Source organism: Myxine glutinosa, chromosome 6, assembly GCF_964187855.1.
Source record: "Myxine glutinosa chromosome 6, kmMyxGlut1.1, whole genome shotgun sequence".
Taxonomy (NCBI): Eukaryota; Metazoa; Chordata; class Myxini; order Myxiniformes; family Myxinidae; genus Myxine; species Myxine glutinosa.
The window spans coordinates 72,486,509-72,510,247 of NC_136266.1; the positions used below are offsets into that span (position 1 = coordinate 72,486,509).

At 44.2% G+C, this 23,739-nt stretch overlaps 1 protein-coding gene across 3 annotated transcripts; it reads right to left on the minus strand.

Moving 5' to 3' along the window:
* Window positions 1-12,267: 12,267 nt before the first annotated feature.
* LOC137429089 (uncharacterized) lies at window positions 12,268-23,739 on the minus strand. Of its 3 annotated transcripts, XM_078780006.1 has the most exons (5): window positions 23,191-23,726; window positions 23,004-23,027; window positions 22,452-22,553; window positions 14,378-14,534; window positions 12,268-13,009 (listed from the first exon to the last, which is right to left on the minus strand). In XM_078780006.1, exons 1-5 carry the CDS (start codon window positions 23,720-23,722, stop codon window positions 12,595-12,597), a joined length of 1,230 nt encoding a protein of 409 aa, XP_078636132.1. In that variant the 5' UTR covers window positions 23,723-23,726; the 3' UTR covers window positions 12,268-12,594. The 3 variants fall into 3 exon arrangements, with proteins under 3 accessions (XP_078636132.1, XP_078636133.1, XP_078636134.1); XM_078780007.1 differs by lacking the exon at window positions 23,004-23,027 and having other exon boundaries at window positions 23,191-23,739; XM_078780008.1 differs by lacking the exons at window positions 22,452-22,553; window positions 23,004-23,027 and having other exon boundaries at window positions 23,191-23,723.

Here is a 23,739-nt window from a genome sequence, read left to right on the forward strand (position 1 = left end):
TTATCGAAAAAAAATCATATATTTTTCAATATTTTATTATTAGACTTGTACTTTTTTTAGTGAAACAACACTGGTATGATTTTCCAAATTATGCATTGTGCTACACCGTTTATCTGTCTATAAAAATAACTCAAAAACGAAAACATATCATCCACCACGAGTTTACAACAAATAAATGTAAAGAGGCATAAAATGACTTAGGCCGCCGCTGGCATTATCTATTCTGACGATAACGCAAGTTAGGAATGTCGTACGGAGAGGATTTTAACACCATACGATATCTAATAAGCAGGCGGAAATTGTTACATAGGAAATCGGCACTTTGGTGGCCATCTTGGATTTCAAAATGGCCGCCAATTATATTAATTATTCATTACTAGAGTTTGGAAAGACGTATGGAGCTGATTTTAACACCATACGATGTATATTCCTAATAAGCAAGCGGAGGTATCATTGAACATGTCATGTTTTAGTCAAATAACACCGGTATGATCTTCCAAATTATACATTTTGCTAAACCGTTTATCTGTCTATAAAGATTTTCAGGCAATTTGGCCTGCATTATAATAGAGAACAACATATGCTATACAATATACAGTGCACACAAAGTTAATCATCAGAGTCGCCATCAGAGTCATTGGCATCCTGAGCCACGATAGCATCATCCTGCACCATGTTGGAGCATCCCTGCAGCTTACACACAACAGTGCACTTCAACCCATTCAGTATGCAGGAGCAATCTGATGGTCGACACGTCCTTCTGCATGTGCATGAGATGAGATTCAAGACGACATCTGGAGCTGGTAGACCCGCCATCCATCGGATTGTGAGCGAACCGTCATCATCGAGTTCCCAACCATGTCCTGCTGATGGTGTTGGGACGTCTGGTAGGTTTTCAAGGCTGCGTCGCCAGATAGCCGCCTGATAGTTGGCCCTAAGCGTATGCTGCATCAAGGAGTCTTCACAAGGCGGCAATTGTCCAGATTCGATCTGACCCTTCTTTGCACAGAACATGTGATAACGGAGCGAATTAACACCGACGATCTTCGTGTTCTTGGCGTACAGCTGACACGTGAAGGCCTGAATGCTATTGAAGACGTCTGTTGGTACATTCCACGAAGATCCCAGATCTGTGAATGCTTGAAGATACAGCTCATTCGCTTGCACAAGCTTCAAAGCCTTTATCTTTCCTTGGCTAGCCAGAGCACTCACAGTGTCACACCCGCTCCATGCATGAAGCCCTGGCAATGCACTGCAAACTCCAGACCCCAATACCGCAGCCAACTTTCCAACGTCGATCATTCTGACTCGAACCTTTGTTCCTCGTCTGATGAAGAGCTGACTATCGATGGTTCTGCTGAGATGAAGACTGATGATCAGAACGTCGGTGTCATCTGCCACTAAGATGATCGTCTTGTAGTGGGTAGCGGCGTGCTTTGCGTGGAGAAACATACGCGTGTCTGCTTCCTCGTGGCTACATTCGAGTGCTTGCACCAACTTCCACCTATCGCGGGTCAGTACCAGACATTTTTCACCACAGGTGACATACAGTGTTCTGTTGCCTAGCTTTTCGCGATTTGTTTCATGTTTCCACGACTCCGCCAGAAACACAACCAGTTTCTCCTTTGTCTGGCTGCAAGCAAGGAGACGCCGCCAGTTCATGATTTTGTGTGCGGGTCTGATCTCGCTGAAACTGATGCCTTCATTTGAACCGCGGTTCACACGCTCAGCTGCTTTGATGGATTCTTCTGTGTATGTGTCAAAGACAACATCGATGCGCTCACTGCCTTGACCAGCGTGAAGCGCTGCAGCAAGGATGCGGTCAGATAGTTCTTCGAACGTGTCGTTCTCGCCATGCATCTTTTGTATGAGAGCCATCGCATCAATTATTGTTGCACTTCGCTTGTCAACGTTCTCGGCTGGTTCCACAAGACCTTCCATGTGTTTCGCAAGTGCAGCTTTGTTCGTTTTTTTCATTGACCCATCAACGTTTGCCAAAGACCATGGTAACGGCCCTAGTGGGTGACAAAGGACAAGTTGCATGTCGAGGTTCCTTGTCTTGGCGATGAGTATCATGGTGGCAAACAGTTGTCTGTCAGCTCTCAGGACGATCTCCTTGTTTGTGCCCTTCACAACTTTCTGCTTGATCTTACCAAAGGTCTTCAAGTTTAGCTTGTTCAATGTGTCATGAAAGCCTGTTCCCTCTTCAAGACGTTTCTGGAAGCTTTGATACGCCGCTTCCCCCTTTTGCAGGGTGTTGAGTAGGTCATTAGAAACGTCCTCCCTCGCAGCCGCTCCGGTAGATATACTGAGAAGACATGACGGATCATCGGCGAATGGATTGGTCCAGTCATTTTCCAGTAGATCACAGATAGCTGTGACGCCAGACTCATCACGTTTGATGCGAGAAGTAGACAAGTCAGGGTGCTTGGCGTGAGATGTGTCGCTGCCATTCACAAGGATAGTTTCTCGTAGTTGCCTCAGTGCAGTAGCCCGATTTTCTGCAGTTAGATCGTATCGTGACACAGCCCCTTGTCGAAGACTAAAACCTCGTGTTCCTCCAGCTGTTTGCGTATCTTTGTTTACTGTTTCTTCTGTTGTCTGATCAACAGCGATTCTGGCAAATGGATTCCCTGGTCTAAGCTGTACGGAGAAGTAGCCTTGATTGAAATGCCTGTACAACTCGGGGCATGTTTCGTGGAGTTGCGTCATCTGTGCATAGTACACTGGTAGATATCTAGCATAGTTCACCTTGTTCATTGCGAAACACCAAGGGATCACTCTTCTGACACAAGCCAAGTGAAGCATCCAGTCGCCTTCTCTATCCGCACGAATCAACCCCAGCAGGGTCTCTACCATATCAATATACATCATCCAGAAGCGAGCCAGGTCTCCATGTTTGGTTCGCAGAAAATGTAGGTATTTCGCGAACATGTCAAAGCTCTGTACACATGAATCATCATCGAGAGCAGCAGCGAGAGTCTCGTGGCAAACATCTTCCTTGATGCTGCGAATTTTGAGGTCAGTGCTTCGAATCTGGGGTTCCTTGTCAGGATGATTGCTTTCTATCCACACCTGGAAGCCCTTCCAAATGATGCGCATTAGTGCCTCGTACATCAACTTGTGGAGTCGCACAGGACGGTTGTATTGCTTGCCTTCCAGAACCCTGTTGATGGAACCTTCAGCGATTACTCCTGACTCAACAGCTACATCCCGAAGGCCTGCATCTCCAAACATTTTCCCAATGCTCGACATGAAGTTACAGATGGTATGGAAGTTCCCCATCATGAGCACGATTCTTCCATATCGATCGACATCTTTCCATGCTATTTCGGTCGCCTTAGCAAATAGTGCCTGGTCTAGCACCACCGGTATACGCTCAAGCTGAAGTGATGACATGATGTTCAGAGCTTCTCTGAGGATTTCTTGCACTGTTGCCATATCTGTGGCAGGCGCGTTTATAGTCGGCAGGTAGCCAACTACATCTTCCGTCACCTGAACACGATCTCTAGTCATGATGTTGAAACCAGTCCACGAACTGATTGTCTGGTCGCATGGTTCCAGCATGCGAGTCATAATCCATACGTGATTTCAGCGCTGCGCAAGGGATGTTGCGCCTGCAAGAGTGTCAGAAAGATCTGCAGGCTTGATTGCAGGTGGGCCCTCTCGTTTCCCACCGCTGTATATTGGAACTAAATCGCTGGATGACGGGATAGATTGCTTCTTATCTGCTTTGGATACTGCCGATGGAGGTTGGGGCGGCAAACACGACTGCGACTTCGGTTGGACGATGATACCGTTGACGCGATGCGATGTTCCGCCACCACTCAGCGATTCCTCTAGCCTGTCGATGTTATCGAATGCTAATACAGTCGGGACCGAAGGGTGCACATGTGACGGAAGTGGTACTGTATCTTTCTCCACACTTGCTAATTTGTCTATGCATAGCGCTGTCTCGATTTCTTCCAGAACTCTGTACGAACATCCGTGCCCGAGTCGATTCAATATTCTGATGACCTCTGTATTACCGGTGAGCGTTTTCATGACCCACGGAAGTAGGACATGCTTCGATGTTCTGATGGTACCCCGGTGTACAGCATTGATGATATCTTGAGCCATCGACCATACCAGTGTGTCGGCACGCGCAGAGCTACCCCCACTCCCGCAAATCAAAGTATGCAGAAATACACGAAGAGAATCTGGTATCTTCACGTAATCTGAAGTGAGTTCTGCTGGCTGAGGCGGCCAACGTTCATTGTAATGAGCATCTTTGATCTGGTGTCGCAGTGAAGTAGCTGCACGCACAATGTTACTTTCACCGTCCGTTCGTTCAAATGCTTTCACTTCTGCTTTCAGGTTTACGCACTCTGCAGCAATCTCTCGCTTTGTCAGATTATCGGGCATCAAGTATACACGGTGTTTCACATTGAAGAAGATGAGCGATTCTCCAAACTCTCTTTGTAATGTGCGCTGCAGATTCTTCTTGATGGAGTCACGAACATCAACTGAAAATGTATCTGAAGACAGGATATCTGTTGCAACATCAACTATTGGAACAATCCTCGGGTTCAAGAACAAGTCAGTGCGAATGAAATTGAATATACATCGTATCATTTCTTTTTTCTCGATATTATCTTCAATGTCAGTTTCTACTTGAGGTTTTTGGGGCCGTGTGTAGTTTCTATAGCAGGAGAAGTGGTAGTGAGCCTCAGCTGCAACCATATCTCGTGTAGTCAATGCCAAAACTCTCTCATCATTGCGAGCTGTCGCAGCATCTCTTATTGTCTTATCTGCTCGAAGTTCAACAGCCAAGACAACTGTTTCACGGGTACGACTGCCTTTTATGAATTTTGAAGCACGCTGGCAAAAAATGCATTTATCATCGTAGACAGTTGAAGTTGATCCTGTCTCTTCCCGTGATGATCGCCGTCGCACCGCATCGCCAGTATCAACTGAAGAACTTCTAGCTGCATTGGTCAAAGTAGCTAGGTGGTTTTTGTGAGTGAAGTCTGATCTACAAGCCCTATGGTATAATATTGGAATATTAGGAAGTTCAACTGCGCCTTCTTGGACTAGCTTTAGAATTGGATAAAAGTTTTGTAACTGCGGCTGCGTCACACAATGTCTTCCAAGAACTGTTGCCCGCTGCCTTGCTTAGTTCAGAGAGTGGCGACTTCTTGCTGCACAGGATGCACGTTCCGGACTCAGGTTCAATCTTCGCCCGTTTCGCCTCGACACCGGCCATCTCAGCTGAAAGAACAAAAAGACTGACGTTAGATTACTCCGATATCCGAAAAGCTCGCCAGCTTACATAGACATACTCATCCAAGTCAGTGAACATGTTAGATGGCGCCACAATACAACTCTATAATAGAGTTGTATGTGGCGCCATCTAACATGTTCACTTTTAGTTCTTAAGCCACCCACCCCCCCCCCCCCCCCCCCTCAGAAATTAATCAGGTCACCGCAACAAATCTCAGACTGAGATATTGAATATAGAATATAGATATAGAATAGACTGACGTCACTTTCGGCACTGGGTTCTGTGGGTTGATTATCGGCGGGAAATTCCAACTGACATAGTTTCGGTTTGTGGAAAGTGCATGCCTTTTCATATATTTTTTGTGTAAACTCGTGGTGGATGATATGTTTTAGTTTTTGAGTTATTTTTATAGACAGATAAACGGTGTAGCACAATGCATAATTTGGAAAATCATACCAGTGTTGTTTCACTAAAAAAAGTACAAGTCTAATAATAAAATATTGAAAAATATATGATTTTTTTTCGATAATTGATTTTTATAATAATTAATCTAAAACAAAATGCTTCATATTATTTTTTATTTAGACGGTACACATCGGACGTATATTTAGTCGTCAACCGCACATCGATAGATAGTATAGAAGTCCAGATACACGTGCAACAATGTACCCCACCAAATGGGCATTTTCGAGCTGGGTGGTTTCAAAGATGGCGTCCATCCGGGCACTAAGCTACCGTTCTCAGATGTCCATCACACCTTTTCTGACACTTGAGACATTGGTCTAATGGAAAATCATAATGAGAATTACTCCCCCCGCCGGAGCATTCACTTCAAAATATGGCCGGTTGGCTCAAGGACTAAATGCCTCAACTCTGTGTTTGCCTCAAAATCATGTATCCCAAACCCGTCTCTCTCTGTACCCAACGTACCCAGTCGCACCCAGCTGCTCCTGGACCCTGTGTCCTTCTCTCCTGACAAGGTGGAGAAGTTTCTGTTTCTGCACTGACTCTGATTCTGCAACTGGACCAGACCGCATCAGCCCACGGGTCCTAAAATCCTGCTCTGCTGCTCTATCTCAACCTCTCTTTGTTCTCTTCACCCTCTCTTTTGCTCAAAGTCATCTACCATCTGCTTGGAAATCAGCAAACATTACCGCTTTACACAAAAAGGTGCAAAAACAGATCCTTACAACTAAAGACCAATCAGCATGCTCCCAATCATCAGCAAGGTCATGGAATCGAACATCGCATCTGACATCAAATCCTTCCTCTGCTCCAATGGCTTATCTCGAATCATCAATTTCGATTCAGACCAGGTCATTCCACTCTGGACATGCTACTTCTGCTGTCTCAACAATGGATGGAGGTCCTCAATGCCAAACAGGAAATCAGTGCTGTCTACCTTGACATATCACGTGTCTTCGATACGGTCTGACACCCCGCTCTGCTCACCAAACTCTCCTCTTATGGTATCCATGGAAATCTCCACGCATGGCTTGCGGACTTCCTCTCTGGTCGTAGTCAACGTGTGGCCCTGAATGGATTTCTCTCATCTCCCCTTCCTGTTCAGGCTGGAGTTCCCCAAGGCAGTGTGCTGGGCCCTGTGCTTTTTCTGGTCTTCATCAATGATCTCTCCGACTCTCTGGAAAATCCTCTCTATCTCTTTGCTGATGATTACACTCTCTGCCACTGCATTAACCTCATCCCTCACGTTCGCAGTCTGCAACCTCCTCCCTCTCTGCAGACTTGGACAAAATCACAGACTGGTCAAACAAGTGGACATGTCTTTCAATCCTGAAAAATCTCATACACTCACTATGTCTCTCCAAAAAGGCCGACTGAACAACCCTCCCATCTACTTTCTCAACAATCCTCTCCAATAAGTTCTGTCACTCAAGCTTTTGGGTCTCACTATCTGCCATGATCTTTCCTGGGAAAACCACATTTCCAAGCTGGCCTTCAAAGCCAGTCGCCAACTCGGCATCCTCCGTGGTGCGAAGTCCTTCCTTGGCACACATGAGCTCCTCACCACATACAAGGCTTTCATCCGCAGCTCAATGGAATACTGCTCTCCCCTCTTGGCTGGTGCTCCTGCCTCACACCGAGCTCGGCTTCACGCTGTTGAAACCAAAGCTTTCAGGATCATTGGTATCTTCCGCGATGAAGCTAACTCTGAAGGCCTTTCACTCACTCAACGCAGGCAAGTAGGTGGTCTTTCTGTCTTCTACAGACTCCTCTCCGGCCTAGCTCCCCCAGCTCTGTCTGTGCTCTGTCCCCCAAATATTCCTACAGGTCACACAGGATCTGCCAGCAACCCGCTTCTAGTGAAACTGCCAAAATCAAGACACTCTGCTCACCTTCACTCTTTCATTCCTCTTTTCTCCCACCTCTGCAACAAACTCCCTCACTGTCTTCAATCGCACTCCTCCCTCCAGGTCTTTAAAACAGCTGTTCACCACCATCTCTTATCTTTCCCCATCCAAAACCTTGATCTTTTCTACCTCTGTTAATTCACCACAGATCCACTTTTTTGAAACACCAACTTCTTTCCTGGCAGTCCTGACAGTGTCCATGTGTTTTATACCTCTCACACCCCACACCCCCCCCCCCCACCCCCTTCCCATGCCTCCTCTCCCCAAGCCCTCTCCCTCCCACAGATCTCGCGGTCCCTTTTCTCTCCTTTTGTACTTCTGTGCTTCCCTCTCTCTCCCCATCTTATCTCCCGCTCCCTTTGTATGTTTTATGTGTCCTTTTGTTTTTTTTGTGATTAATGTTAGCTCTTACACGAACCTCATCTTTGGCAAAAGTATTTGGTCTCCACAATTCTTTATTTCACTGTAAAAATTACAGTACCTTTGTTTTTGATTTAGAACTTTATATATCATTTTAAAAAACCAAATAAACAGAAATGGCTTTGACAAAACTATTGATACCCAATAATTATACCAATGGTAGCACAATGGTAGCCTTTGGACAAAATAACTGCAGTCAAGCGCTTCCTTTAGCCATGAATGAGCTTCCTACACCTCTCTACTGGCAGTTTGGCCCACTCTTCTTGTGCAAACTGCTCCAGTTCTCCCAGATTTGAAGAGTGCCTTCTCCCAACGGCTGTTTTCAGATTTCCCCACAAGCGTTCAATGGGATTTAGATCTGGACCTATTGCTGGCCACTTCAGAACAGTCCAGCGTTTTGTCTTGAACCATTCCTGGGTGCTTTTTGAAGTGTGTTTGGGTCATTATCCTGCTGCAAGACCCATGACCTTCGACGGAAGCATGACCCAGCTTTCTGACACTGGGTTGAACATTGCACTCCAAAATGCCTTGGTAATCTCCTGATTTAATGATGCCATGCACACATTCAAGGCACCCAGTGCCAGAGGCAGCACAGAAACCCCAAAACATCACTGAACCTCCTCCGTGTTTGACTGTAGGGAAGGTGTTCTCTTCTTTGAAGGCTTCATTTTGTTTTCTGTAAATATAGAGATGATGTGCTTTCCTAAAAATCTCTAATTTGGTCTCATCTGTCCACAGGACATTCTCCCAGAAGGATTTTCGCTTGTTCAGGTGTATTTTGGCAAACTCCAGGCGGGCTTTCTTATGTCTCTCTCTCTCAGCAGTGGGGTCCTCCTGGATCTCCTACCATAGAACCCTCTTTTGTTGAGTTGGCGATGGATGGTGCGAGTTGAAACTGTCATACCTTTTGTCTGAAGGTCAGCTTGAATCTGTTTGACAGTTGATCGAGGTGCTTTCTCCACCATTCGAACAATCCATCGCTGCAATCTTCAATCAACTTTCTCTTGCGGCCACGTCCAGGGAGGTTGGTTACAGTGCCATGGGCCTTAAACTTCCTGATAGCATTGCGTACGGTGGACACAGGAACATCAAGGTCTCTGCAGATGGACTCATAGCCTTGAGATTGTCCATGCTTGGCTACAATCTTGTGTCTGACCTCCTCAGACAATTCTCTGGTTTTTTTCCTTTTCTCTATGCTCATTGTGGTCCACACAGTGACACAAAACAGCAGAATGACTCCTTTTCTCTATTCAAACTGGTTGAATGAGTGATTTTTATATTGCAGGCACCTACAACTCACCATAGGTGAGTTCACTTCCAAAGTAAAGGAGAATCACCTGCTTGAAATCGAATTTATTTCTGACAACTTCTAAAAGGTACCAATAAATATTGTCCAGGCCATTTTAGGATTTCTGTGTGGAATAAGCTTCGATTTAGTAGTTTTTTCAGCTTTTTTTGTTTTGTTCCACTGCAAACCAAAGAAATACATATGTGGATACCAAAATAAAAAATTATTTCAACAATTTTCCGGAAGAAATGGTGCATTATTTGAATAAAGTGCAAAAGTGCCAATATTTTTGCCCACGACAGTTTATTTTACTCAGCTTTCAGATAGGCTATCCTTCCTCCTCCACATTGCCAGAGCATTAAACCTAACTTTTTCTACTGTTCCAACAATTATATTGATTGAACAAAATATTAAGAAATGTGCCCAAAGTGCAACTTTATTGGTGAAACGAAAATAATTAACCAGCGGAAATTGAGTACAATGAAAATAATTCACCAGCTTACAGCAGGGATCGACGACAAGGCTTCCACAATCACACCTGGGAAAATCTCCAAGAAAGGAATGCAAATTAAATTCAAATTAAATATTTAAATTTAAATTTAAAATTAAAGATTGGGAAGATAGTGGACACATGAGGCTGGGATGTCTTGTGGAGGTTGATAATGCTTCTGGTTCTTCCAGTATTGTGTATTGTGGCTCACTCCCTCTCCAGTGGATATTGAGCATCTAGTTGGTGGACCAGTGGTTTGAACTCTATCCCCTTGGCGGGAGGCAGGCAGGGGTGATAATGGATAGTAGGTCCAGGGAAGAGGAGGACGAGGCTCTGTCGTCGGGTAACAGTCTCACGAGGATCTGGCACGAAGAGGGTTAGCCCTGGCAGGATAGTAGTGAAGAATCTGACATTCTTTCTGCAGGCAAGGCCACAGTTAATCATGATGATGAGTGGTGAATTGCCGATCCTAATTTCGACTTTGGAGGGCCCCAAACCCTTACACTCCAAAAATCCAATTAAAATGGCTTCCCTGATAAAGAATGAATTGGGCAACGTCATCAGTGCTAAAAAGCTCAGATCTTGGGACTTGTTAATACCTTGCAAATCGGCATCCCAGTGTGACAAGGCCTCTGAGAGCTTCTCTTTTTGGTGACAGTGGAGCCTCCTGCCTCATTCCTAAATTGCTGTGGGAAAGTCATGGTGTTATATATGGGATTTCCCCCTCTGTCGAGATAGCTGACATTAAGAACCACTTGGTCGATATGGGGGTTGTTATGGATGCCCGCCAGCTCACTAACGTAAGGGAAGGGTTGAAGGTGGAAACATCATCGGTGCTGCTGTCCTTTGCTAACCCTGTACTTCCCCAAAAGTGTTTCTGGGGTTTTCAAGCTTTTTCCGTCCAGGAATATTTCCCCCGCCCTCCCCCCACTAAGATGCTACAAGTGTCAGTAGTTTAGTTTAGCCATACCACTCCATCCTGGAAGGGTAAGCTGCATTGCAGCAAATGCTATGGCGACCATGAACGTGGTGAATGTTCAAGTGCTAAGATGTTCTGCATCAACTGTGGTGGGGAACACAGTGCAGCCTATAGAGGGTGCTACAAATTCCAGAGGGCCATCTAGATCCAGTAAGTCAAAACAGCAGGGAAGCTATCCTATACGGAGGCCATTCTTAAGGTCCCCAAGGTCAAGGCTCCTACAAAAGGTGTCATCTCAGCCCCCAGAATTGTAGCCTATGCCAAAAAGTTTAACAAGATCGGTGGGAGTCCAGACTGAGACAAGTGACCAAGAATGCCAAATTGAGGGTTCAAGAAATTAATATGGGCACGAGCATTTCCAATATGGGGTTCATTGGCTTCATTACAGAAGTTGTCAATTGTTTAGCTGAAGCCAAAAGAAGAACAGAGAAAATAGGCATAATCTCTTCCGCAGCCCAGAAGCATTTTGGCTGGAAGGGGATTTAATCTAAGTAGATCAATAAATTATTTAAGTCCAGTGCTATAAGCATCTCAAACGAGTCCAATCAGGCACAGGACGAGACTCCTCCATAGAGTAAAGACAAGAATTCACTGGAATGAAAAAAGTTTAGCAGCTCACGGAGAAGAATTGAAAAGGTTCATCAATGATTTAACACCCAAACCTGACATCATATGTATGCAGGAAACCTGACTTTAAAGTCCCAAGCAATCCCTGATCCCTGGCTACACCTTCGTCCACAAGGATAGAGTAAGGGGGAGTGGAGGAGGTTGAGGGGTTTTGTCAAGCTCTGTATTTCCTTCGAGGAAATAAAATGTGCTGCCGAACTGGAATTGATCATTTTTGATCAAACTGAATTGGAAACACTTCCCTGTTGTGGAACTGGAATTGATCGAACTGGAAACACTTCTTGTTGTGTGACTAGATACATGCACCACTGAACGAAAGTGACATTTTATAACCTTAAAATTTTTACCTTTGCTACCAGAGGTGAACAGAGAGGTTATGTTTTCACCCCTGTCTGTTTGTCTGTGAGCAGGATATCTCAACAAATTCGGACGAAAATTGGTGGACAGGTTGAGTGTGTGACAAGGACGAAATAATTAGATTTTGGTGAAGATCCGAATACTCTAATTAAAACATGCACGTCAATTAAAACAATGTCAGCTAATTAAAATTAAAACATGCAAAACATAAAATATATATCGCACGATATTTCAAAAAGTTGTGGACGGGTTATGACAAAACTTGGTGGATGAGTTGCGTAGTGACAAGAACAAGCCGATTAGATTTTGGGTGATGTGTGGATGCAGATCCGGCCTATCAGAGGGATACAAAATGTAAACTGTTCAGCCGAGCAGAGGTATTCTCTCTACCGAGTGTCATTCTGGATTGTAACGTGTTTCACTTGAGACTATCTTTCATACAGAATGATAGAAACGATCTTCATAGCCAGAAAAGTGGAATGCAGTCTTTATTTATGAAAGGTATTCAAGAAAACATGAAAGCATTATGTGTTGGAGAGGGGAAGGGGGGAATTGAAATATGGAATGCCATTTTTATGACAAGAATAAAAAAATAACGTGTACCATTTCATTCAACCTTTATAACAATGACAAGATGCAACCATATGTGTACATATCACTACACTAGTCTACCAAGATGATCGTACTTCCGTAGTCCCAACTACAGATCACAGTACTGTTGTCCCTGCTGTATTGACTGTTGCTACTGTGCATGACTGGGTCACGGTACGAAACATGGAACTGAGGCCTTGGATATTCTTAGAAGGTAGTTGGTGCTACTGGTGGGAACCTCGACTCGTGAACCAATTGCTGAATCTTGATCTTCAGCAATGATTTCTCACAGGGATCGAGCTCCTGAAATGGTGGATAAAGGCTGAGCAGGAATAGTTTGTCGGCATCCGGGGGTTCCTCCTGCTTTGCCTGCTCCTGGGCTTTCAAACGTGCACTCAAGTACTGAAACATTTTGCACGATACAAAGTCGTGATCCTTTTTCCGTCTTTTCCCTACCGACGACAAGTGGGATGATATACTCACTCGAGCTGCAGAGGGAATTTCAGTGTTGACGTCTTGCACGCTCTGGGGTTCCTGCATTTCTTCATGTAACTCGATAATCTGTGATCTCTCTTCATTTTCATCCTCATCCTCACTGGAGAGTGGTATCTTTAGGTACATTCTGCAACCAACAGGAGAAATTAGTACCTTCACCACCGAAGGTGGATGGAGGATATGATATGTATTTATTTCACCCATGTTTGTGTGTTTGGTACTTGCAAAATCAAACACTGTATTCGCAAGTACGAGTATATTGGTTGATCTGGTCTGTTATTCTGTCTGTCTGTTTGTCTGTACATCAACTGCCTGCAGGTCACATTTTTACTCCGATCGTCACAAAACCTAACCACTTCGTCGAGGTAGGCACAAGCAAGAAGCCTATTGATTTTGAGGCAAAGTCAAGGTCACAAATTGTCAGCTTTCATCCGGTCACTTGATAGGGAGGGGTGAGGAAGGGAGTGGGGTGAGTGGAAGGGGGTTCATCACCTTTTTGTTGAACATATGATGGTGAATGTGCCGTTCATCACGTTTCCAAGTTAAGTGTGATGCCGAGCAGGAAGAAGAAGCAGCCTTACGACAAACTTCGTACACTTCTGGAATTGTTTGATTTATTTGTGTTCAAATGTCTGGTGATTGTTTTGTATTTATTTATGCGAATGTGTACTTGTATATAACTGTTATTAATTTTAAAAGGCTAAGGCACTATCGAGCGTTTTAATATTTTTTTATATATTTTTTTAATCCAAAAATGTGTTGTTTTTTTTTGCCTAGAACACTCCCAGGCACTCATTGCTGAACCTCTGAAAGTTTGACGAAGATCCGTTCAGCCATCTCTGAGAAAAATGGCAACACACAGACACACAGCTCTCTTATATCGTCGATATATATATTTATACATATATATATATATATATATACTGTATATATACTGTATGTATACTGTATATAAAGCCAAAAAACATGGGTGAACGGTGAACCCTCGTCGAGGTGAATCCTTGGTCGACCCAAATGAGTATGTCTACTAATTACCTCCACCCACCAAAGGACGGAGGCTATGTTTTCACCACTGTCTGTTTGTTTGATTGTCTGTTTCTGTGCAGGATATCTCAAAACGTTGTGGTTGGATTCGGATGAAATTAGGTGGACAAGTTGGGTGTGTGAAAAGGACAGATTGATTAGATTTTGGTGAAGATCCAGATCCGAGAATGTTTTTATTTTCTGAAAGATTCTTCACCATTAAGAGATCGGGCCAAAAATGATATACAGCACAATATCTCAAAATGTTGTGGACGGATTTGGATGAAACGTGGTGGATTATTTGGGTAGGTGACAAGAACAAACCAATTAGATTTTGGTAAAGGTCTGAATACAGATCCGGCCTATCAATAGGATACAAAACGTAAAATGGGTTTGTGAGGGTCACGTAAGAATGTGAGGTCACAGTGTCCAACGCCTGAATGACCTTGTTCAGTTTGAATAAACAACTTACCTTTCATTTGATGTGTATGGCTTTAAAAACCGCATCATCTTCCAATATTTCCAACGAATGGGGGATTTTCTTGCTTGTCCACTTTTGGCTTGGGAATCCCTTTTGTATTTCATGTAGACATCTCTGGGACCCTTCCACAACTTTTTCAAATCGTTATCTACAAGAAAATAACATAAAACAGCATGGAAAAGTATCACAGCCATTAAGGTGCATGAATTTCAGGAGACGAAAATGTTCCTGGTCGGTATGTTTGTATGTAGAAGACCGATCACGACATGCAAACTAACGGGCTAATTTGTTTCTAGTGCAGAAACTGCTGTGCTTTGGCCTCCGAGAAGACCAGACCAATTGCTAACCCAGTCCAGGTAGGAATTTGTAATTCATTCTGGGTAACTCGCCTACTTCTTATTTTGTAATATGCAGGACATGGCTGTGTGGTGGCATCATTTACTGTGTGCGTGGTCGTGCCACTGGTGCAGTGCTCTATCTAGATTAGAGCAAGAATCTCAAATTTTTTCATGGTGCCAGGGATAGCTCGCCTACTCTTCACAAAGGATACCGTGGGATCTTTAACACGCACAGACAAGTCTTCTGGTTTAACGTCTATCCGAGAGACGGCACTCACATTGATGCCTAGCCCTGCATGCGGAACACCAGGATGGCTGTTTATAACAAGGGAGAGATTTGAACCGAGGCGAGACCGCTTAGAAGCGAGTGTGCATACCTCAAGGATACCCTACCAGCAGAACTCACTTTCTCTTCTCGAGAGACATCGTGGATCTCGAGAGACATCCTGGGATCTTTAACATCCAGCAACCACCGGTGCTGGTAGATGGGATACATGGATCCTTAACAGATCTCTCGCCCAGTACGTGAAACACCGTGAAACACATGTTGTGCAGACACCTCTAAGCGATCCTGCCAGCCTGGTAGGTAGTTGAGATTGATACAATGCACACTGCATGCCTATCTTCCGGAAGTATCTGCCTAGAACATGAAGAACATGCCTAGCTATCTCTGAGGGCCTTTCACTCACTCACCGCAGGCAGGTAGGTGGTCTTTCTGTCTTCTACCGACTCCTCTCCGGCCTTGCTCCCCCAGCTCTCTCTGTGCTCTGTCCCCCAAATATTCCTACAGGTCGCACAAGATCTGCCAGCAACCCTCTGATGGTTAAACTGCCGAAATCTCGGCTCTCTGCTCACCTTCACTCTTTCATTCCTCTTTTCTCCCGCCTGTGGAACAAACTCCCACACTCCCTTCAATCCCTCTCCTCCCTCCAGGTCTTTAAAACAGCTGTTCACCACCATCTCTTATCTTCCCCCATCCATAACCTTGTTCACCCCAGATCCACCTTGTTTGAAATTCCAACTTATTTCCTGGAAATCCTGGCAGTGTCCATATGTTTATACCTTTCCCCCCCCCCCCCCCTTCACATGCCTCCCCCCCTTCACATGCCTCCCCCCCAAAGCCCTCTCCCTCCCACAGATCTCTCGATGTCTCCATGTCTCTCGGTCCCTGCTCTCAAATGTTGTGTTTGTGTCCTTCCCCCTCTCTCCCCATCTTGTCTACCGCTCCCGATGTTATTTGTTTTATGTGTCTGTTTGTCTTTCTGTGTGATTAATGTTCGCTCTTTCACGAGCCTCGATCTTGTATACAAAAAAAAAAAAAAAAAAAAAAAAAAAAAAAAAAAATAATTTCTCTGAGATTCCCTGCCATATGTTCTCCCTCAATCCAATGACCTCGTACCCCAACAAAATTTCGTTGTGCAACACCTCGTGGTCTTTAGTTTCTCAAATTATGTCCCTCTTTTGCCTTTTTTTAATTCTGGGATTTTTTGCCATGGACCACGCCATGTGTGAGCACATGATATAATCACGTGATTTTGACAAAAGTGAATAGCGATGTGAACAAATAAAAACGTGATCGATCCTGTATTCAAAATTTGCTCGATCCAATTCACTCTTTCTAAATATGTTCACGTATGGTATGTAAACACTAAACAAACGTCCAATTCATATATCCTCGTCTTTGTCCCCTCGCTTCATTCAAATCATTCAAGAATCTGTTGTATTCACTCGCTGGGCCAAAGCAAATTCCATTCTGGTGGGCATGAAAGTTCGGGGCATTTTAATTTAAGCCCTGGCCGAAACGCTTCCAAAACTTATTTCCCTTCCCTTCCCTTTCCTACTCTCCTTCCTCCGATTATCGTCGATCCTCTCTCTTAATTTAATCAAACTACCCAACCCGCCGTACGTATGTAATAATTGTCGCATATGTTTAACGAAATGTTTTTGTAAACCTATTTAGTGTTGTATTTGTTTACTCCACCATCACAATTAAATAAACAATATCATAATCAGTTTCGTGATTGGACTTTTAAAATGGTATGTGGTATGTGCTCCTTCCTTGCTTTACATTCAGCACTTAAAAAGAGGAGAGCATGTAGTCTAGTAGGAAGACTAGGTCCCCCTGCACCCCCCGGAGATATACTTCTAATCAGTGTTTCTAGATTGGAAAAAATGTGTAGAAAATGACTAGCTATGGCCCCAAGCTGAAAAAATGTCCCACATACCATTTTTATGCAAATTACTGCTGCCATTATCAAAAAAACGATTTTTGACATATCTCAGCCAATATTGCAGATAATTGAAAAATGAAGGTGTCTAGACCCATGTTTTGAAGGGCATAGATCATGATAGAACTATTCATAACATGATTACATGTGTCTATGGTATACTAGTATGCTAATTAGTGCTTTATTTACAAAATAATCACAGTTTTACGAAATAATAGACTCATATTAAGGTCCGTCTACACAGACGTTAACACAAAGTTTTATTTTTCTAAATATTACAACTGTCAAAATAGTCCTAGCACTCAATGTGACCACTCTTCTCTTGCTTGTTTTAGATAAACATCATTAGCATTAGTGATTCTACACTGAGTCAGTCATCATCATTTTCATCGAAATCGTCAGAGTCAAACTCTTCTTCTCCTTCCTCTTCCTCCTCCTCTTCGTGCTCTCCTGTGTTCAGAAGATCCACCAGTGAGGTTGGTAGGATGGGACCACTGGACCACATTGGTTTCAACAGTCCTTCATCAGTCCTTATCCATCCTTGCTCCTCATAAGGTTTTGGCTTTTCGATGATAGGTTGATCGGCTCTTTTGTACAATGCTACGCGGTGGTTCACACGCTGGATGTGCGGCTTCAGGGCAGACTGGCATGGAGGAAGGCGAGCCAGATCAACCTTGGACTTGGATGTGAGGGTCTTGTCCTCTCCCACCATTTTTCGTAGCAGCTTGGCACGGACAATGTCCACTGATGACTCGCGACTCTGGCCGTACATCACACAGGTGAATTTTTCTAACTGCCTCTCCACCTCAGGGTTGGCATCCCAGTTGTCACCCAGTTCACCGAATGCCCTGTGAAACCTGGGATTCTTCTCCAGCTTTTTCAAGGGCCCGACTTTTCCCTTCCCTTTGAAGGCACTGGTGCAGTCTTCTCCGCTGAACACATAGTACCCCAGGAGAGTGGCACAGTAGTCCTCTCCCAGGGATTCTGCCAGCTCAGAGACGTTGACAAGTTGGCGATGCTTCCCTGACCCTGTATCCAGGTACACCGTCAGCTTGATGTTGTGGGCATGGTGGAGCAGGATCAGGAGGATGTCTGTGTCCGGTGTTCTGACTACAGCGTTCTTGTATCCGATGGTAGCAGCATGATGGAGGTACAGAACCACCCTGGTATCAGTCTCTTCCTGGTTGCTGTAGATCGTGGGGAGTTCACGTACCTCGACCTGAAACACAAAAAGGCACCGCATTTCAATCACCAGTCACTGCCAGTTTCAGATCTGAAAGGGTCAGAGAAGGGTCCAATCGTTACTACATGACTAGCAAATTCATTTGGCCAGCGCCAGATGATGGGAAGGGCTTTCATGCAGACACCCAGATCAAATGTATTCAGGACCCATCTCTGACCCACCTCAGCAGTTGCTGCCTCGGAACGCTTCAGTAGCTCACGAACAACTGCGTTGTCTGTGATCGGTTGGTGGATAGGCGTGCAGTAGTCGACTGTTGATTTGCTGGGTGGGGGAGAACCAGTTGCAGAGGTGAAACCCCCTAGCCCAGGCACAGGCTGCAGGCCACAGCTTCCGATGTATCTGATGAAGAGCCAGATGTAGTACTCTTGCATCGTAGTGGCATAGACTGTGTCATTCTCTGCTGGCGGTGTGAATGATGAGCCTTCAGGGAACTTCGGGCCAACGCGAGTAAAGTGCAAGGGTGGGAGAGTTTTTGGTGTGTCGACCTTCAGGCTACGCTGTTGTGACCTATTGATGGTAGGTAGCATTCGGTCCTTGCTGCTCTCGAACCCGGGCTTGACCTCCTGCACCATGATTCCTCCAGCACTGTTTACAATGTTGCTGCCGTGCACACTGGTAGTGGTTTTATTCAAGTTGTCCCACTCACAGTGGAATACAAGGTTGCCCTCTCCTGTCACAATTTGTGGTGTACGATAAGTTGAGACTTCATCCAGGACCTTGGCGAGAGCAGTTTCCAACTCCAAGGCGAAATCGTAGCTCTCAGAGTGTCCAAGCCTGTGTAGTATTGTGGTGAGCTGTTTGCTTCGGAACAGGTGCCTTACAGTCACACAGAGGAGAATGTGCTTTGGTAACTTCCATTTTCCATCTGACACTGCACGGCACAGATCTTGTCCAATGGAGAAGACCAGACGCTTCACCTTTTCTGTCTCGATGCCCTCCTTGCCAGTCATTAGCACGCTGAGAAAGCGGACAAGGTCTGGAGGTAGGATGTCTTCAGGATTGAGCTCCATGTCTTCAGCTGTTGGTGGCCATGGTTGGTCTTTACACTCTCTGAAAGCCTGTAGAATACCCTGGCGAAGTTGGAGGGCAACATTTTGGTTCTTGTTTGTGCTTCCGAGTGTGAATGCTCGTGCGAGAGCATTGGAAACTGTTATGTTTGAGCTGTGCACAAGCCAGAAAGAAATGACATCACATTTGTCATGATCAACCTTCGTGAAGTGGATATGCTCCTTGATTGGGTCATTCTGTAGGCGTTTCAGTAGTTTCTCTGACCGATAATTTGAGTTCTCATATCCATTCAGTTTCAGTTCCTCGACATAGAGCAAGCGCAAGGAAGAAAGCTGTAGAACTTTATTCTGCTGGATGACCTGGGTTTGAATGTGTTCCAGTACTGAGTTGAATGCCTTTTCATGGGCGGCTGACATGCAAGCCTGCTCCTTTGGTGCTTCGGCTCTGTGAATCGCACGCTCATAGTTGTAGAATGCTGTGCGGAAAGCTTTAAAACATGACGGATGGTGTTTGGCCTCACATGCAAAGAGGTCTTTGTTTTTCACCTTTCGATGGAGTCGATAGAGACCCATTTTCTCAGCCCGTGTTTCGATTTGCTCCCATGCATTTTCTTTGTTTTTAAAGGATGGGAAGGTTGTAGGCCTCTCAGTATTGCGATGAGCATCTTTGGTCTCAACTTTCTCACAAAATATACACTCTGGCGGGAAGATGGGTTCAGCAGAACCTCCTGGTTTACGAGGAGAGTGATGCCATGATGAGGTTGATGGCCCTGGTTCTGTATCATCTCCCAGACGATGAAAGTGGCAGACAAAGTGCTTATAACACTTGCTGTGATATCCTACTCTTTCTAGGTCATCAGGAAGAGTTGCCGGGATCTGATCACATACTGATTGCATACGACATGGGGAGTCATGCGGTTGGTTGAGACGTCTATCCCGGATCTTTTGAAGCAGTTGCAGTTTTTCTGAAGCAGATCCTTTAATTTTACGGAGGGGCGTGAAATCCCCATGATCAGACATGGATGGTACATGAAGGATGCATGTAGGAGGAGAGCTTTGGGCTGCAGGTTCTACACTCCGTTTTCTTTTGGGCATGCTTGCTGTCGATGTCTACCATCACTGTTAAATGACAAATAAGAAATCACGAATGATGTTAAAAGTGCCTGTGAAAGGAGGCTCTGAGTTTTCAGTGAGGTAACAGAGGTTCTGAGTCATGTTCTACACTAGGGTACTTTTTAGCTGACTAAACCATGTTTAGTGGGATCAAAAGTGCTAATAGCTAAAACATCTAAATTCTTCCACACTAACGTTAGCTATCTAGGCCAATGAAACATTGTGCTAAGTTACTGTAGCTAGCTCAGCTGTCGTGCCTCTTTCTGGTTCAATTCATATACAGAAGTCAACAGATATGTCTCATGTTTGGCATTAACAAAAGTTTAAGTTACACCGACATTAGGAACATACTGTACATAGATGAGGCTAGCTTTAACGTTAGCTAACATGGTGCTAGCTGGCTCAGCTGTTATTCTGCCTGTTTATGATTTCATGCAGAAACTGAAGTCAAGAGTGTGAGTAACATTATAGTTAGCATCTTACCTGGCTAGATTGGAGGATGAATACCAAGAACAACACACAGATGGAATGGAAGACTGAACTTTCAACTGAGGTATTCAATAACATCAACGTTACCAATTGATACGAGCGCGCGACATTACCAATTGATACGAGCGCGCGAGCGCGCATGTTACATGGATGGAAATGTAAAATGGCAGCTATAGCAGCACTAATTTGGATCTCTAGTCTGTCATTTCTGCACTGTGATTGGATAACATAAAAAAATATGTTTGGGAGTTAACAGCAGGAGTTGGTAGATTTTACGTGGGCTGGGTGAGAAACCTTTAAATAAGCAAGTGAAAATCTCTCGCAATACAAAGTCAATGGTGGGAAGAAAAGTTGAGTGGTACCAATGTTACTGCCAATGTCCCGCCCCTATGCAAGACTCAGGAGCATCTTGTTGACATTTAACCTTGAAAATACCTGGGTTTAGACCCCTTATGTACCATGTTAAGTTATCTGCAGTATTAACGTATCCTTATCATTTGTAAAACTGATTATTTTGTAATTACAGCATTAATATGCATACTAGTATACCATAGACACATGTAATCATGTTATGAATAGTTCTATCATGATCTATGCCCTTCAAAACATGGGTCTAGACACCTTCATTTTTCAATTATCTGCAATATTGGCTGAGATATGTCAAAAATCGTTTTTTTGATAATGGCAGCAGTAATTTGCATAAAAATGGTATGTGGGACATTTTTTCAGCTTGGGGCCATAGCTAGTCATTTTCTACACATTTTTTCCAATCTAGAAACACTGATTAGAAGTATATCTCCGGGGGGTGCAGGGGGACCTAGTCTTCCTACTAGACTAATGGACAAACAACCATAGGTTGGCAACCATTGTGCAAACTTGATGGGACTAATGGCCTGCTCTTGCAAGGAAATTCCTTGACAGGGAATTTTATTCACTTTCTTAGTATTTCCGTTTGCGATAGATGTATATCACCACTACTACTACTACTGTTCCTACTTTAAACGGCTCTAATTACCTGATTTACACGATTCGAAGGTGCGCCCAAATGCAAGGCTCAGTCTCTTGAACTTCTAGGCCTCGTCATCGCCTACCATGACCATTCCTTCTTAGCTGACTCCAAAGCCAGCCGCATACGGGATATCTTCTGTCAATCCAGGTCTTTCCTTGGAAAATAGAGTCTACAAGACCATGGCTCACTGGAGTACTGGTCTCCATTATAGGTTGGCATCCCAACATCACATCTATCTCTCCAGGATTCCATGGAACCTAAAGCGCTCACAATTATTGGAATCTCCCATGATGAGGCCGAAGCACAATGTCTGTTGCTTTGACATCGCAGACAGGTTGGTGGTCTCAGGTTTCTGCCGTCTATTCTCGGACATTGCTCCCTATGCTCTCCCAGTCCTCCCTATATACTCCAGGATGCACGTGTTCTTCCAGTAAAGTCTTCCTGGTTAAACACGTAAAATCCAGGTGGATTGCACACCTCAACTCCTTTATTGTTCACTTATCCCGTCTGTGGACTTGTCGTTCTTCCCTGCAGGACCCGAAGCAAGCAGTGCACCACCAACTCTCGTCATCCCCAATTCTGATCCATTGTTATTTTTGGCCCCCATTAACCTTTCCTAATCCAACTATCTTACTTACCTGTTTCAGTGTTTTCTCCCAATATCTCTTTTTTCTGTTCGCTCATTCCCTTGATGTTTGTCTCATTTTCAGATCTACCTTGCTCTTTCTCGAGCTCCTCTCCTGTAAAACAAAATAAATAAACAAATAAATAGGTTTGTCTTATTTTCAGATCAATCTTGCTCTTTCTCGAGCTCCTCTCCTGTAAAACAAAATAAATAAACAAATAAATAAGTTTGTCTTATTTTCAGATCAACCTTGCTCTTTCTCGAGCTCCTCTCCTGTAAAACAAAATAAATAAACAAATAAATAAGTTTGCCTTATTTTCAGATCAACCTTGCTCTTTCTCGAGCTCCTCTCCTGTAAAACAAAATAAATAAACAAATAAATAAGTTTGTCTTATTTTCAGATCAACCTTGCTCTTTCTCGAGCTCCTCTCCTGTAAAACAAAATAAATAAACAAATAAATAAGTTTGTCTTATTTTCAGATCAACCTTGCTCTTTCTCGAGCTCCTCTCCTGTAAAACAAAATAAATAAACAAATAAATAAGTTTGCCTTATTTTCAGATCTACCTTGCTCTTTCTCGAGCTCCTCTCCTGTAAAACAAAATAAATAAACAAATAAATAAGTTTGTCCTATTTTCAGATCTACCTTGCTCTTTCTCGAGCCCCTCTCCTGTTAAGAAAATAAATAATAAATAAATAAAAAGGCATGTGTCAATTATTTTTGTTCAGAAAAAGTAAATAAAGCAATACTTACCGATGCAAGGTGCAGCTTTATCTTGGCAGATGGAAGTCTTGGGTCGCAAAGCAACTCCATTTCTTTTCCTAAACTTGTCCACCCACGATCGTGATACTTTTAACCCGTTTTCGTACACTCCGTGTTGTTTGGCAATCTCCCTTGCTTTGAGGACCACCCACGACGCGTTCACAGGTAGACTTTCCTGTCGACGAGTGCGAATCGCCTGCGCCAGTTCCCCTTCCACCTCCGGGAACCGACCGTTCCGTGGTCCAGTGAAGCAGAACCTCTTCGCACTGCATTGTAAAAGGTCTTCCTTCAATTTACGCCATCGCCGCACACACGTCTCACCGACCTTGAACTCTCGAGCTGCTGCGCGGTTACCTGTTACCTCGGCTAAGGCGATCACGTTCAGTTTAAATCCCGTGGAGTAATGCACCCTTCGATTCGCGTTCGCCATGCCCAAGTCCGAAGCGCAAAATATGAATTGCGCAAAGAGGGCTGGAGAACAAGAGCTCAATGACGCAGACAATGCATAACTCCTCTTCCGCATTGGCGTCCTTAACCTGA

Coding starts and splice junctions, on each gene's coding strand:
- LOC137429089 (XM_078780006.1), bottom strand. CDS start 23,722: ATGCGGAAGAGGAGTTATGCATTGTCTGCGTCATTGAGCTCTTGTTCT. Junction 22,554..23,003: donor GGAGCTCGAGAAAGAGCAAG/GTAGATCTGAAA, acceptor TTTGTTTTACAG/GAGAGGAGCTCGAGAAAGAG. Junction 13,010..14,377: donor CCATACACATCAAATGAAAG/GTAAGTTGTTTA, acceptor TGTTGGTTGCAG/AATGTACCTAAAGATACCAC.